This window comes from Sinocyclocheilus rhinocerous, unplaced genomic scaffold, assembly GCF_001515625.1.
Source record: "Sinocyclocheilus rhinocerous isolate Xijiao unplaced genomic scaffold, SAMN03320098_v1.1 scaffold1243, whole genome shotgun sequence".
Taxonomy (NCBI): Eukaryota; Metazoa; Chordata; class Actinopteri; order Cypriniformes; family Cyprinidae; genus Sinocyclocheilus; species Sinocyclocheilus rhinocerous.
In genome coordinates, this window is record NW_015626033.1 from 663428 (window position 1) to 678427 (window position 15000).

At 35.1% G+C, this 15000-nt stretch overlaps 3 protein-coding genes across 3 annotated transcripts in view; 1 reads left to right on the top strand and 2 right to left on the bottom strand.

The window, feature by feature from the left end:
• LOC107707073 (probable sodium-coupled neutral amino acid transporter 6) overlaps nucleotides 1-7710 on the bottom strand; it is a 10286-nt gene extending 2576 nt beyond the window's left edge. Inside the window, exons 1-10 of the mRNA XM_016510956.1 lie at nucleotides 7485-7710; nucleotides 5985-6106; nucleotides 5576-5649; nucleotides 5128-5180; nucleotides 4847-4886; nucleotides 4106-4184; nucleotides 1130-1212; nucleotides 938-996; nucleotides 806-865; nucleotides 35-85 (exon numbers count right to left, since the gene is read on the bottom strand). Of these exons, the coding sequence (XP_016366442.1) occupies nucleotides 35-85; nucleotides 806-865; nucleotides 938-996; nucleotides 1130-1212; nucleotides 4106-4184; nucleotides 4847-4886; nucleotides 5128-5180; nucleotides 5576-5649; nucleotides 5985-6106; nucleotides 7485-7571 (708 nt within the window). The 5' untranslated portion in view covers nucleotides 7572-7710. The remainder of the gene's footprint in view (nucleotides 1-34; nucleotides 86-805; nucleotides 866-937; nucleotides 997-1129; nucleotides 1213-4105; nucleotides 4185-4846; nucleotides 4887-5127; nucleotides 5181-5575; nucleotides 5650-5984; nucleotides 6107-7484) is intronic.
• Nucleotides 7711-7792: 82 nt separating this feature from the next.
• Nucleotides 7793-10532, top strand: trmt5 (tRNA methyltransferase 5). Its single transcript, XM_016510968.1, has 5 exons — nucleotides 7793-7853; nucleotides 8111-8739; nucleotides 9472-9596; nucleotides 9685-10327; nucleotides 10435-10532. Exons 1-5 carry the CDS (start codon nucleotides 7834-7836, stop codon nucleotides 10488-10490), a joined length of 1473 nt encoding a protein of 490 aa, XP_016366454.1. The 5' UTR covers nucleotides 7793-7833; the 3' UTR covers nucleotides 10491-10532.
• Nucleotides 10533-10592: 60 nt separating this feature from the next.
• Nucleotides 10593-15000, bottom strand: part of mnat1 (MNAT1 component of CDK activating kinase) — a 25322-nt gene continuing 20914 nt past the window's right edge. Inside the window, exon 8 of the mRNA XM_016510979.1 lies at nucleotides 10593-10995. Within this exon, the coding sequence (XP_016366465.1) occupies nucleotides 10881-10995 (115 nt within the window). The 3' untranslated portion in view covers nucleotides 10593-10880. The remainder of the gene's footprint in view (nucleotides 10996-15000) is intronic.

Genomic DNA, 15000 nt, shown 5'->3' on the forward strand with positions numbered 1-15000 from the left:
AAACACACACACACACACACACACACACACTCACCTTACTAGAGATCACAAACGTCTGTGGGGTGCATTCAGAGGTATTTAAGCTCTGGGGATAGAAAAAGAAAATTAATGTGAATATGAAGATTAGAATGAAATCAGGACAGCCACAGAATGAAAAAACGCTCTCTGGTATCACATTATATGCAGCTGAATATCGGCACACTGTTATAAATAAAGGCTTTGACCTCTGGCTCAAGAGGTCAAAGACCACTTCCCTTATTTTAAAAAAAAAATCTACATCCTGTTTCTGATTGACTGGATCCAATCAGATTGCACAAAATATCTGAGAGTAATGACTGTTTATAACTTAGCACCATGCCAGCTATCACATCTATATTTGTTGTGAGAAACAAGTGAAAAATAACTAACTAAACTATACTGAAACAAATAAAAAAACAAAAACGTATAAAAGGTTTTAAAGGCCATCTTTAATTAAAAAAAAAAACTAAAACTAAACCTGGTCTCACTTCATTAAAACCTTTTCATACAAATCAACTGAAAAGTAAAGAGTCCTAGAGAAGTAAAAAAAAAAGAAAGAAAAAGAACTAATATCTGACTGTTGAAAAACAACCCTTTAGCCTTAAGTCTGTTGTGATAAAAAAATTGAGGAGTTATGAAGTTATGAGGAGGTTCTATAGCTACATTTAAATAAATAAACGCAGCTAAATTTTATATTGTTCTGGAGCTGCCCAAGTTGTTTTGGGTATTAACGTGGGGTGTTTGGGCAAGTGGTCCGGCTGTGAGGGTGTATGTGTGTGGTCTTTACCAAGCTCACAGTAGAGTTAATTGGCAGAGGGCAGGGAATGGACCATTTTTTCACCACCACCTGTGTGAGAGATGAAAACATCAACATGGGAAAGAGAGAGAGAGGGAGAGAAAGAGAGAGAAAACAACTCACCACTACAGTAAAGAACAACATGAAGATGAATGCGAGACTGCTGGTGTATCCCAGGAAACCTGAAGAGGAGATAGAAACCACTGATACACACTCTCTCACACATGTACAGAATAATTACAGACAACAGAAATAAACAGAAATACAGAAAAAAAACTGACACTCAGTCACTCAAAAAAAAAAAATCACACTCACCAATCTTAGGAAGTAGAGCCAATGGCAACACTACAATTAGAGTCACTAAAATCAATAGTGTAACACCATCCTCAAACCACTTTCTAAGAAGGACAGAAAAAAATGCATGACAAAATGGCACACAGTAAAGGCATACACAGCTTTTCATATCCACCCAGGGTCACTAAGATTTCTTTTTATTGTTTTAGTCTCTTAAGCTCACCAATTCTACTTTTTTTTTTTTAAATCAAAAACAGTAAAACTGTGAAATATTATTATAATTTAAAATAACTTTTTATTTTATTGTATTTCATATATTTATATTTTAATGTAATTTGTTCCTGTGATGGCAAAGCTGAATTTTCAGCAGTTAGGAAGTAGAGCCAATGGCAACACTACAATTAGAGTCACTAAAATCAATAGTGTAACACCATCCTCAAACCACTTTCTAAGAAGGACAGAAAAAAATGCATGACAAAATGGCACACAGTAAAGGCATACACACCTTTTCATATCCACCCAGGGTCAGTAAGATTTCTTTTTATTGTTTTAGTCTCTTAAGCTCACCAATTCTACTTTTTTTTTTTTAAATCAAAAACAGTAAAACTGTGAAATATTATTATAATTTAAAATAACTTTTTATTTTATTGTATTTCATATATTTATATTTTAATGTAATTTGTTCCTGTGATGGCAAAGCTGAATTTTCAGCAGCCATCACTCAAGCCTTTAGTGTCACATGACCCTTCATAAATCATTCTAATATGCTGATTTGCTGCTTAAGAAACATTTCTTATTATCAATGTTGAAAACAGTGTTGTAAAAATATTTCTGCCAAAAATGCGATACATTTTTCAGGATTGTTTGATGAATAGAAAGCTCAAAACCGTGATATATCGCATTACCGAATACCGGCACAAGTCTACCACATTCTTGAGTGTTTTAAACCCATGGATGTGATATCAATCACAAAACACTAGTCTGCTTCCCAAATCAACCTTAAAACATTGCAATTCTGGAAATCCCCACATCTAATGCCAGAAATTCCTCCACAGATTCTCTCTCGTTGTCCAAGTACTCCTGAATCAGTGCTCACTTTCTTACATTAATAAGACAGAGCAAAAATAAAATAAAATATTTAAAGAGAGAACTTAGACTACTGAATATGAGGATCAGATCAGTCTATTTACTTTCACCAACTCAGTGTAGACAAACATCTTGCTAAGAGTTTAAATTATTTTATTGTTTTAATAAGATAAAAAGCACAAATGTAAAGAAAAAAACATTTTAAAATGATAATTATAAATTACTAATTATAATAAGTAGATGATAATACCTTTTTATTATATATTTTTTATTTATTATTTTGTCTCTATTATCGCTTTCATTTTGTACCAATGAAAAGTTTGAGAACAGTAAGATTTTTAAAGACATTTATACTTTTATTATATTACTATATTACTATTACAATTTCAACTAAATGCTGTTCTTTGAACTTTCTATTCTTTAAAGAATCCTGAAAAATGGTTTCCACAAAAATGTGAAAAAATAAGTCATGTGAATGTGTATGTATGTTGTTTGAACTGGGAGACGGAAACTTGAACAGGTTGGTGTGTGAGAGAGATCTTGAGTTGATCTCCTGTGGTTCTGTCTTAACAACAGGGAGGTACTAGACAGCCTAACTGATCCACTTGAAGAAATGAAGATAAATTACTCCACTGAAAGAAAAATGTTATTTTACAGTAAATGACTAAAGTTTATACTGTGGCCGCTTTGTGATTTTTGCTCCTCCCAGAGAGATGGAGTAGTGATGTTTGTGTGTGTCTGGGTCTGGTCACAGTAATTGTGCTGGTAAAGGGGATCTTGAGCAGGCACGACTCTCGTTGGGCGGAACATATGTGCGAGATTTACATGAACGGACCTTTAATGCAAACCAGCTGCGTGGGGACGGGGCACAGTTGAACCACAGCTCAGAACAGCGGATAATAAAATAATGATCGTTACATTCTTTACTCTGGAATATTTGCTCTTTTCTCTCTTTCGGAAACTCGCTTAAAGTCAGAGAAGTGAGAGAAAGAGTGTGTTTCTGCCAGTCAGTGAATGACCTGGTGTGAAAGTGTCCCCTTCTATCTCTGTTCTTGAATCGTGTTTCTAACTTGACTTATAATGTATTCAAGATGTAAAACTTTTCCCCTCCGATTTTGGGATATGTAAATCATATTTGTTGTGATCAACCATATGTACTACTACCATTCAAATTTTGGGGGCGGTAAGATTTTTAAATGCTTTTGAAAGAAGTCTTTTGTGAATTTTTTTAAATTAAAACTACAGTTAAAAAAATCTATTTTAATACATTTTAAAATTTAATTTATTTCTGTGATGGCAAAGCTGAATTTTTAACAGTCTTCACATTACTCCAACATTACTCCAGTCTTCAGTGTCACATGATCCTTCAGAAATCATTCTAATATGCTGATTTGCTGCTCAAGAATTAATATTTATGATTATAAATGTTGTGCTGCTCAATATTTTAGCATTTATATAAAATAGAAACCTTTCGCAACATTATAATTATTTTTACTGTCACTTTTAATCAATTTAATGCACCCTTGCTGAATATAAGTATTTAAAAATATCTTACTAACTTTTAAATGGTATTGTATCTTTCATTTTAGTCTGATTTTTTGTCTCTCAACTGACACTGTAAACGAGACATTTTATTGGTTGCTCGGTTTCCAGTTTTGAATTAATATTTATGATTATAAATGTTGTGCTGCTCAATATTTGAGCATTTATATAAAATAGAAACCTTTGCTCGGTTTCCAGTTTTTGATAAGATCATTTTTAACATTAAATATGTTCTGATTTGCTAATATTGTTGCTTTGTGACAAATTTAAATTTCAGTGAGAACAAAAAAAAATAAAATAATTGACACTGAAATCTTGCATTGCACATTATCAGAATGAAGTGTGAGGGTGTGGTATATATTTATTTACCCAGAAGTCTCGGTGCTCATGAAGCCGGTGATTGCAGCAGGCATTTCAGACTTCAAGATGAACAAGTAGGTGGACATGGCTAGAGAAGGAGTACGACAGCACATTATACATGCAAGCTATGCAACACCTCAAACACACACTATAACACCTCATCATGATGCAAATATGCATACCAATATGCTCAGAAAAATCAAACCATTCCACGAACAGTAACACACGGTCTACATATTCTAAACTAACACTAACATGCTAACAGCCACAAGTTCATATCATATGGTCACATATACATTACACACACAAATGCAGATGATTAACAGATAGTTGATGGAAGGATTGGCTTGTATCCAGATTGAAAACCTGACTGCAGCAAAACACTTGCGCTCACACAAACACACAGTTGTTGCCATTCTGAAGACAGTGTGAAAGTGAGATGGATTTTATGTCAAGTAGTTTTGGGAGATTTACTGCTACTAAACACCACATAACACACAGAATACTCACTACTGTTCACAGTGACTAGGAAGCAGTGTTCAGAGAAAGGCAGACAGAAAGAAAAGACAGATTTTTATTTTACTTATTATTAACTTTTTTTGCAGACCAACCTGCTAAGCTAAAAGTAATATTGAAACAGAGCATGAAAGCGAAAGAGAGGGGAGACTCTCTAATTTTAGAGTTCAAAGGCTAAGTAGTATGACTTTAACCATATAAACAATGAAATACAAGTGAAAGTGAAAACCTCACCTCCAATGTTCTGAATGAGAATAGTACAGGCCACAAGAATCTGCTCAAAACAAGTGAAAAACACGCTTTATGGGAGTAAAAAGGCGCATTTTACTTCTATAGTGTATTCAGTTATGATGAGTACAAAGATAATGACCACAGACACAGTTAGTTTTTCATATAACAAAATGAAACATTGCAGTGCATCATTACATCTTAACTGCAGGGAATCTTCAGACAAAGACAAAATCAGATAAATAAAGCATTGTGAGCTAGGTATTAGATCTGTGATATTAACCAACCTTGCCAGGTCTGTTGAATGCTCTCTCTCCAAGAGCTTCGTAAGAGTTGATGCCTAGCACACAAAAACATATGCAATAATGAGGCCTGATGTATAATCATGAAAGGCCATTTCACAGTGTTACAAATTGCCTACAACTCCTCTGTCTGTCAGCAGAGATTTCTCACCTGATGTAGAGTTTATGAGAATAAGTGTTATTTTAGGATCACTGAGATACTAGTATAATTTTTTCCCCATTATTATAAATTAGTTTTTAATTTTTGTATTTTTCGTTTTAGTAATTTTTTTGGGTGCTTTCAGTTAGTTTTAGTTTTGTTTAACTTTTAGTTTAGATTTGTGTAATTTTAGTTAACTATAATAACCCTGGTGAGGGTTTAAATAAACAAAGTTGAAAGGTAAACAGGATAATGCAGGGTAATGAAGAAGTCAAAAGTGAGAGTTGATATTACCTGTCTTGTCACAGAGGAGCAGCAGGAGATGGATAGAATAAGCAGCCAAACTTGAGACCACCAGCAACAGAATACTGTTAAAAACAGAAAGTTGGAAAAAAAAAACACAAGCTCAAATGACTGTTCTGTGTCAGATACTAGGGAAGCTCTATTGAAAGCAATTGTGGAACAATGTTTGTTTCATATAGTTTGTGATTTTTCTCTACACAGAAGTCATTCACTTCTATCCTTGTGTGAAAATGTCTCTGTTTATGTGTAATGTATGTAAGTACCTTACTGGAACCACAATTTTGCTTTAAAAAAACTGAGGGGTGCATCAAAACAATTTTCTGTTGTAATCAAGATTATGCCACAAAAGTTGTCAACACAGTTGAACTTGTATTGAATCGGAAACACTATGTCCGTGTACCCGAATCCGATGATGCCCGTATTGGCCATAGCATAAGAGAGACCCAGGATGCCACTACCCATGATGGCATTCATCAGATTAAAGGCAGAAGACCAGAAGGATGCACCTCTAGCCTGAGCACCCTGTGAGGAAGATAAACAGACCAGGAATTACACAACAACATATCAGCTCACACTGGACCAAACTGAGACAAAATAGATCCAAGACGTTATGCAAGAGAAAAAGTATGCAAAATGAATGTCATTACTGTCTGCTTACACACCAAGTTACTGAAAGCACAAAGGGAAGTGAAATCTTTGCAAAGGCAAAATAAAACTGCATAAGATCACCATGTGATGAAGTGAAAATGATTAGAAAGCATGAGGCAGCAAATGACATAAAACACATACTCCTCTGCATTTCCACGGAAAGCATTAGAAGAACACAGCTTTATGGTTTTAGAGGAATGCCAAATATATTTAATTTGTAAATACTAGTACAGCACTGCATGTAAAATTTACACTGGTGTAGACTGGATTTACTTTAATAATGTACATTAATTTACTTTGACATGTCTAATATTTCTTTTTTTATGCCCCGGTAAAGCACTTTGTAAGTAATGTTTTGTGAATACTTTGTAAATTCTGTGCTATACAAATCAACTTCGTCTTCTTAGTCTTAGCTGGGAAGCAGGGAATTTTACATTATTTTAACAAGAATAAAAAATTTTGATAACAGGTTTGACACATAACCTGAAAAAAATCATAAAAATCATAAAATTTTATAATATATTAAATAATAAATACATAAAATATAATACATACATATGGAACACATTTCTGCCGCAAAAGGAAAAATTCTTTGCTCGAATTATGATAATTATGACACTGCTCCGGGTGTGAGTTCACGGTGCGTTGTCTTGTATGGGTTAAATGCAGAACACAAATTCCATGGTTACCATACTTGGCCACACGTCACTTTCACTTCAGACATGAGTCATGAGTGTTAATTATGACACTAGTCATTATAAAAAGTCAGGAGTCACGATTAATTAAAAAAGTCTTCGTTTCCTGTCATAGGTATGAATTTTTATGTCGTAATTATCCATTCAATCATAGTTATTTACCAGAGCAAGGTTTTGGGCAAAACAATGAAATGGCCTTCCATTAATACATACACTACCAGTCAAAAATTTTTGAACGCTATAATTTTAATGTTTTTTTTAAAGAAGTCTCTTCTGCTCACCATGCCTGCATTTATTTGATCCAAAATACAGCAAAAACAGTAAAAAATTTTAATATTTTTTACTATTAAAGATAACTGTTTTGTAATAATAATAATAATTGAATTGAATTCTTTAAAAAACATTAAAAATCTTACTGTTCAAAACATTTTGACTGGTAGTGTACATACATACATGGTAAACATGTAAACACCCTTCGTTCAATGACACTTGTTCTTCTTCTTCTTCTTATTATTATTATTATTAATGTTATCAGGAGATGACAGGCTGTGGTTTACCTGTGCTAAGAGCGGTCTGCTCTCCTCTCCGATGCGCTCATACTCGCTCCCCGTCTGCACGCTACCGTTTGCGTCGTTTTTCCACATGTTCCGCCGTTTAGTTTCTCTTCTGCACAACCACAACCCAGCTGCTCGCTTTTAGACACCAGCGGGCCGTCAATTCATGTGCCCCGCTCTCATACCACCGGCTCCAAAAGAGACTCAAGTAAACGTAAACATCTCTATTCACGTGATTATAAAAAAAAAAAAAAAAAGAAGGTCACATGTCCACTTATATCTCACGTCACAGACCAATCACGAGCCGAAGACTCGGTCGCTTAGAAATGACGTACTGTAAAGCGTGTTTCTTATGGCTGCCGGCTGGAGAGGGTGAGCAGTGACAGTTGAATTTGTTTATATTATAAAACTTAAAGTTATGTTTTGAATGTAATGAATTACACGGTTTAAGCTCTGTGGATAAGCAGATAAACTTGTAGTTTATTATCAAGTGTAGCAGCTAACAGTCTGCTGCTAAAATGTGCATTTATTTAAATTGTTTTGTAAATGAATGAACGAAAAGGTTGCAAATTCTTCTTTTTGTCTCATTAGACACGTTTGTACTTTATCTCTCTCTCTTTGACCAACAGATCTGGCAGACTTTTGTTCCTGTTGCAGAAACATCGCAGTTGTGTCTCTCTGTCTCAGAAAGTAAACCAATTTGCAAGAATATCCCTCCAGTTCTCCACTCTTGTCCAGTCTCAGAAAGCCATGACTGACCATTCACAGACTGATGTGGGGCTCTACAAGCCCCCTCCAACAGTCCGGGGCATGACAGAACTGGACCGAGCAGCTTTCAGTCAGACAGTCAGTGTTCCTGCCATACGGATACCAACCAATGTTCTCAACAAAGTGGTGAAGAGTTTGAAGAAAGTGGCTCTACAGAGGCCAGGACTCAAACGGGTTGTTGAGGAACACAGAGAAGATGGGAATAAAGACAGTAGTGAAGGAGAACATCGGCTGCTGCTATTGGACACAAACAGCATTACATCTGCAGATTCGTTTGGCAGTGAGGAGGCAGAAGCTCTGAAAGCATATGGGGTGCCTCAGGAGATCCAGAAGTATGAATTGAAACTCACCTATGAGAACCTTAAGAGTGAGGAGATACTGCGAGCTGTACTTCCTGAAGGACAGGATGTGACATCAGGATTTAGTAGAGTGGGCCACATTGCCCACATGAACCTGAGAGACCACCAGCTCCCCTACAGAAAACTGATTGGTGAGAAGATATGATGAATGAATAAATCAACTTCTGTCATTGTTTACTTACCTTCATGTCATTTCAAACCTGTATGCATTTTGTTGTTCTGTGGAACACAAAAAGAGATATTTTGAAAATGTGTCAGTGTCTTTTGTCCATAAAATGAAAATCAGTGGGGTCCAATTTTGTTGCCAACATTGTTCAAAATTTCTTAATTTGTGTTCTACAGAAGAAAGAATGTCATTACAGGTTTGCAACTGTGTTATTTTAGAATTATTTATATACTATTTTAGTTTTTTTAAATGTATTTTTAAATATTAATAATGATTATATATATTTATATTTATTTTTCCAGGTTTTAGTTTTGATTGCTTTTTTAGTTTAATGTGCTTTTGTAATTTTTATTTTTGTCTACTTTTAAATGTTTTTTTCAGTTTTAGTTTATATTTTTTCCGTTTATATTTATTTAGTTTGTTTATATTTCGGTTTTTTTTTTTTGGTTCTTCAACTTATTTCGATTAGTTGTCAAGGCAGTATTTCTAATTTTTATTCAGTTTAAGTTTTTCATCTAATATTTATATTTTATTTTATTTCAGCTTTATTTCAATTAACAAAAATGTTTTAAACAGTTTTAAGTTTAATAACCCTAGTTTGGAACGACATGGTGACTAAATTATAGAATCTTTATTTTTGGGTCAACTATCCCTTGATGTTTAAATCTTTTTATGGGCTTCTTGTGTTTTGTTCCAGGTCAAGTAATCATAGATAAGAACCCAGGAATTACTTGCGTGGTCAACAAGACCAACACCATTGATTCCACTTATAGAAACTTCCAAATGGAGGTTTTGGCAGGAGAGAGTAACATGGTAGCAAAAGTGAGTTCATCTGATAGAGTCAGCATATTCAGTTACGTCAGTTTTCAAAGATACATTTGTCTGTAATCTACATTTTTTCCTCTTTTAGGTACGTGAGAATGGCGTGTTTTACGAATTTGATTTCTCTCGCGTGTACTGGAACCCTCGACTGAGCACCGAACACGAGCGCATCGTTTCCCTTCTTCAGCGTGGCGATACCGTAGTGGATGTTTTCGCCGGGGTCGGTCCGTTCGCGATCCCAGCGGCCCGTCGAGGCTGCGAGGTCCTCGCTAACGACTTAAACCCAGAGTCCTTCCGTTGGCTCCAGCACAATGCTAAACTCAACAAGGTTGACCGAAACATAACATCATTTAACATGGATGGACGGGACTTCATCCGGGGACCTGTACAGGAGCGTCTGCCTGCTCTAATGAAGGGATCACAAAAGATTCATGTGGTGATGAATCTCCCAGCACTGGCTCTCGAGTTTCTCGATGCCTTCAGAGGTCTGCTGGGCCCGGAGCCAGACCAGAGTCTTGACAACCTGCCTCAGGTGCATTGCTACGGGTTCTCCAAGGAAGATGACGCTCAGAGGGATGTAGTGGAGAGGGCGGAGGCGAGTTTAAAGACTTCCCTGCAAGGACAGTGTTCTGTGCACCTGGTGAGGAATGTGGCACCCAATAAGGAGATGATGTGTGTCAGTTTTACACTGCCGAGAGGGGTCCTATACTCTACACACACTCGAGACAGTGGTAAGAGACTCTCACATTTACTGGTGTCATTGGGCAGCAGTATTAAAACATGAAATAAAAACATACACGGTACACAGCTGTGCTAAAATGTTTCTTTTCCTCCGTAGATGTTTCAGAAGAGCCAAATCCTAAGAAACAGAAGTGTGAGGATCCGACAGACTGAATACACTCAATGTTTTGTTTTAGTTTTTTTTAAATAAATCATCATTCCATGAGAGTGAACGCTGTTGCATTTCTTTGAGACGATCACACACAACACAACACTGACACACATAAAAAAAATCGTGTTTATTTAACTGAAACAGCATTACAAAAATGACAAAACTAATCAACAAAAATATCTGTACACCTATTAAAGCTTGTTTGTTACTCTTCAACATGAACTCCAGGGTATTCTGAAGCTGGCCCTCTGAATGGGTCATATTCACAAGGAGTCCTTCACAGGAATCTTTCCCTTGCATCCAAACACTCACAGCCTCTCCCTTTGCTTGTCAGTGAGTCTTTAGGAAGACTGATGAACACATGACGTGGCAGTGGCTGTAGTTCTGTAATATCATAAGGTGAAGAGGCCACTGAAAGCATCTTGGATGGCACGATGGCATGCCAGTCCTGATGTATAACCACCAGCCTGATCCTGCGGAGACGCTGTGCACACATGATTCAGATACCTGAACATGAGAGAAGATGCTTAGGTGTAACGGTGAATAGCTTAACAGTGGTTTGCAAACCCACAATTTTGGTTTAGAGTATAATCAGGTTAATCCTCTAGAGGGAGCAGCTCTGTTGTTTTACATTCATGAGTCCATGGATTTCACAATGACAAGAACAAATGTTTAATTTTAAAACAGAAATAAAATGTATCAAACAAAAATGTCAGCTGTTCCTATACTGTTTCTAAATATAATGTTATATAACATATGCACTACTGTGCAAAAGTTTGAGGTCAGTAAGATTTTTTAAAATGTTTTTGAAAAATGCCTTATGCTCAGCAAGGCAATTTTTGATCAAAAATAAAGTAAAAACAGTAATATTGTGAAATATAATTTCAAACTTATTTTAAAATGTTATGTATTTCTATGATGGCTGAATTTTCAGCAGCCATTACTTCAGTGTCACAAGATCTTTCAGAAATCATTCTAATATGCTGATTTCTTATTATCAGTACTGAAAATGACAGTACTGCTTAATATTTTTGTTCAAAACAATGATTTGTCATTTTTGTCCAACATTTATTTGAAACTTATCTTTTGTAACATTATAAATGTCGTCTTTACTGTCATTTTCGATCAATTTAATGCATCTTTGCTGAATAAAATGCATGAATTTCCTTCAAAAATCTTCCAGACCTCAAAATAGTTTGAATATTATATATTCATAATAATATGAATATTATAATGAATATTATAAAAATGCATTTGTATGCATTTTACGCCAAATTTAAATATAAGAATCTAATTGCTGTTAATATTAATATGTAACAATGCATCAAAAATGTCACTTCTTCCTTCTCCAAATTGATAACTACTAGTTGCCCACAAAGCATCAGGACAAGCGTCAGAAACCTAATGCTTGTGGGAGGGACTCTAAGATCTCACACTAGCCCAGCACCCCCAAAACTCTCCAGCAGCTGGAGTCCACAGCGGCCATTCATTATGAGAGAACTGAAAATTACATGTAAACTGATACTACAGTGAGAGGGAGAGAAAAGGAGGAGAGTGATAGAGGGGGTCAGGTATCATCAGAAACACTTAAGCTCCTCTCAGCTTCACACACTTTCTAAACAAACAGAGATTACTGAAGCGCTGGACCATGAGCTAATGCACACAGAATGCTGCTTCAGTTCTCCATCATTAATCCACAAACCACACATATCATTCCACAAGTAAATCACTGTTAGCACTTTTTAATACAGATTCAGAAAGAAAGTGGAACTAAACAGTCTTTAAAACTAAAAATGGATTTATCTTTTCGAGAAAACAAAAAGGCAGTAAATAAAAGTTCATTACCTTCACAAAATGGTGTATGTTCACCTCATGTGGTCAAACTAATTGCAAATTATAAATAAATTGTATATTATAAACTGTATGTTTTCCATATATTGTATATTGTAAATTATTTTCCATAAATTGTAAGGCTTATAATTTTGGTTTGTGGTTGTGTAAAAATGGGGTCAATATATTTTTGAAAGAAGTTTCTTATGCTAACCAAGGCTGCATTTATTTGACCAAAAATACAGTAAATATTGTAAAATATTGTAATAATTTTAAATACATTTTTAAATAACGGTTTCTATTATAATACACTTTGAAATGTAATTTATTCCTGTGATGGCACAGCTGAATTTTCAGCAGTCATTACTCCAGTCTTCAGTGTCAGATGTTCCTTCAATTCAATATTCTAATATGCTGATTTTGTGCTTTCACCAAATAAGAAACATTTTTTATTATTATCAACATTGAAAACAGTTGTGCTGCTTAATGTCTTTGTTGAGACAATGCTAAATAATGCTAAATTTTGTCAGGATTCTTTGATGAATAGAAAGTGACAGCATTTATTTTAAGTAAAAATCTTTTGTAACAACAAATGGGACTGTATATTTCTCACAAACTAAATTACACTTTTGGTAATTATAAAAAAAAAGTTTAAAAAGTTAAAATAAGTTAATAATTATACTAGTGCTGTCAAACGATTAATCGTGATTAATCGCTTCCAAAATAAAAGTTTTTGTTTACATATGTGTGTGTACTGTGTATATTTTTTATGTATATATAAATACTCACACACACAGTATATATTTTGAAAATATTTACATGTATATATTTATATTTATATTCATATAATTTATATTATATATAAATATATTTAATATATAAATGTAACATTTTTCTTAAATATAAACATGCATGTGTGTGTATTTATATATACATAAAAAATATACACAGTACACACATATATTATGTAAACTAAAACTTTTATTTTGGATGCGATTAATCGCGATTAATCGTTTGACAGCACTAAATTATACATGTTTTTATATGAATGAAACTGCCTCAAACTGAAGTACAGGAAGAAAAGTCCTAAAGGAAGAAAAGATTCGCAAGAAAATTGGAAGGTAGTTTGAAAAGTGACTAATGTGAGGGTTTGGACTATGACTTCACAAGATGGACATGTTGCTGACATAGCTCATGTTGTCAACTGGATGAGGTTGAAATTCTAACATGAACTGAGCAGTTTTTAGTTAAAACATGCAGCTGTATCAGTGTTGACACACTGTGGTGATGATGGTGTGTGTGTGTGTTCTCCGTCAGAGGGATCTGCGTGTCTTGCCAGCCTTTAATGCCTAATAGAAGTTGAGAAAGACTTTCCGAGCACAGGATTCAGCACAGAAATATTCCCTCAGAAAAAGCAGAGAAAACTCTCAAGCAGCTGCTGGACAATCTGTCATTTTTACAGGGTCAGTGTCACACACACATTGCTCAAACAGATCTGGCTGCCCACACTGCTATGTCAGACGCACATATATCAAACTACAACTCATCCATGATGCAAATATCCTCATCAGAGTTCAGAGAGCAAACTCATCTATACAGGAGCCAAGAGACGACCTGGGTCATTAAAACCTACTGGTCCGAAGGTATATTGCTGTTTACAGAGGCAGCGTGTGTCTGTAATGCATGAAGACGTGTAGCATGGTTTATGTTTTAAAGAGAGACGGCAACAACTAAGTCTGAATGAGGCGAACAAAAACACACACCCATACACATCTGGGAGATCCTGTATGAAGATTCCTTGCTCAAAGGAAAAGCCACACCATTGTAAAATGCAAAATTCACTCAAATCTGTGGACTGAGAGAGAGAAAGAGTGAACAAGTTTGTCTGTCCATTTTTCCACAATGCACCCTAGGGGTATGTTTTAGAAGTTCAGCTCACAGAAACAGGGGCCATTTGCAAGCCAAATTTACTCTTGAAGCCAAGGCCAGAATCTTTGTTTTAGGCTTGTTTGCATATGCAAACATCAAATCTCAAAATGCAGTTAAAAAAAAATAAATAAATAAAAACCTTACAGACAAGAAGAGATGGAGGCATGGATGGAAGACGTGTCTGCAGTCATTGACCCTTCTAGACAAGCATATTATAAATCAGATGGTCTGGCCCTGAATGCTGATTGGTTAGAATTGGTTAAATTCAGCCGTGCTGCAAAACACTAACTAATAACAATTATGATGTGAAACACCTTTTTTAGCTGTATAAAACTTACTAAAATAAAGTAAATGTCAGGAAGAAGAACTTCTAGAATTATGACACTTAATGAATTATACCCTAATGAAATTGTCTAATGAAATTTTGTGTGCTTAATATTTTTATTAAGTAGTAACTGTTAGGTTTTAACGGTTTGCCTTGGACATGGTGATATTCACAATACCACTTGTTCTTTATTACCTAAATAAACAACAATCAACCAGATTTATGTCGAAAAACATAATAAAGCTACTGACCCTTTTCACACACGCGCCCTCTTCTGACCTGCTGATGGATTACTTCCTGTCTAGCACAAGATGACTTCCTGTATGGCAAAGTGTGTTTCTGTAGAAAAAGTAGTCTAAACATTGGCATGGCAATGAAAGACAAGTCCTTGGCAATTGCTCCAACCTAAAGAAAATTATACTAAGAAA

Coding starts and splice junctions, on each gene's coding strand:
- trmt5 (XM_016510968.1), top strand. CDS start 7,834: ATGGCTGCCGGCTGGAGAGG. Junction 8,740..9,471: donor CCCCTACAGAAAACTGATTG/GTGAGAAGATAT, acceptor GTTTTGTTCCAG/GTCAAGTAATCATAGATAAG. Junction 10,328..10,434: donor TACACACACTCGAGACAGTG/GTAAGAGACTCT, acceptor TTTCCTCCGTAG/ATGTTTCAGAAGAGCCAAAT.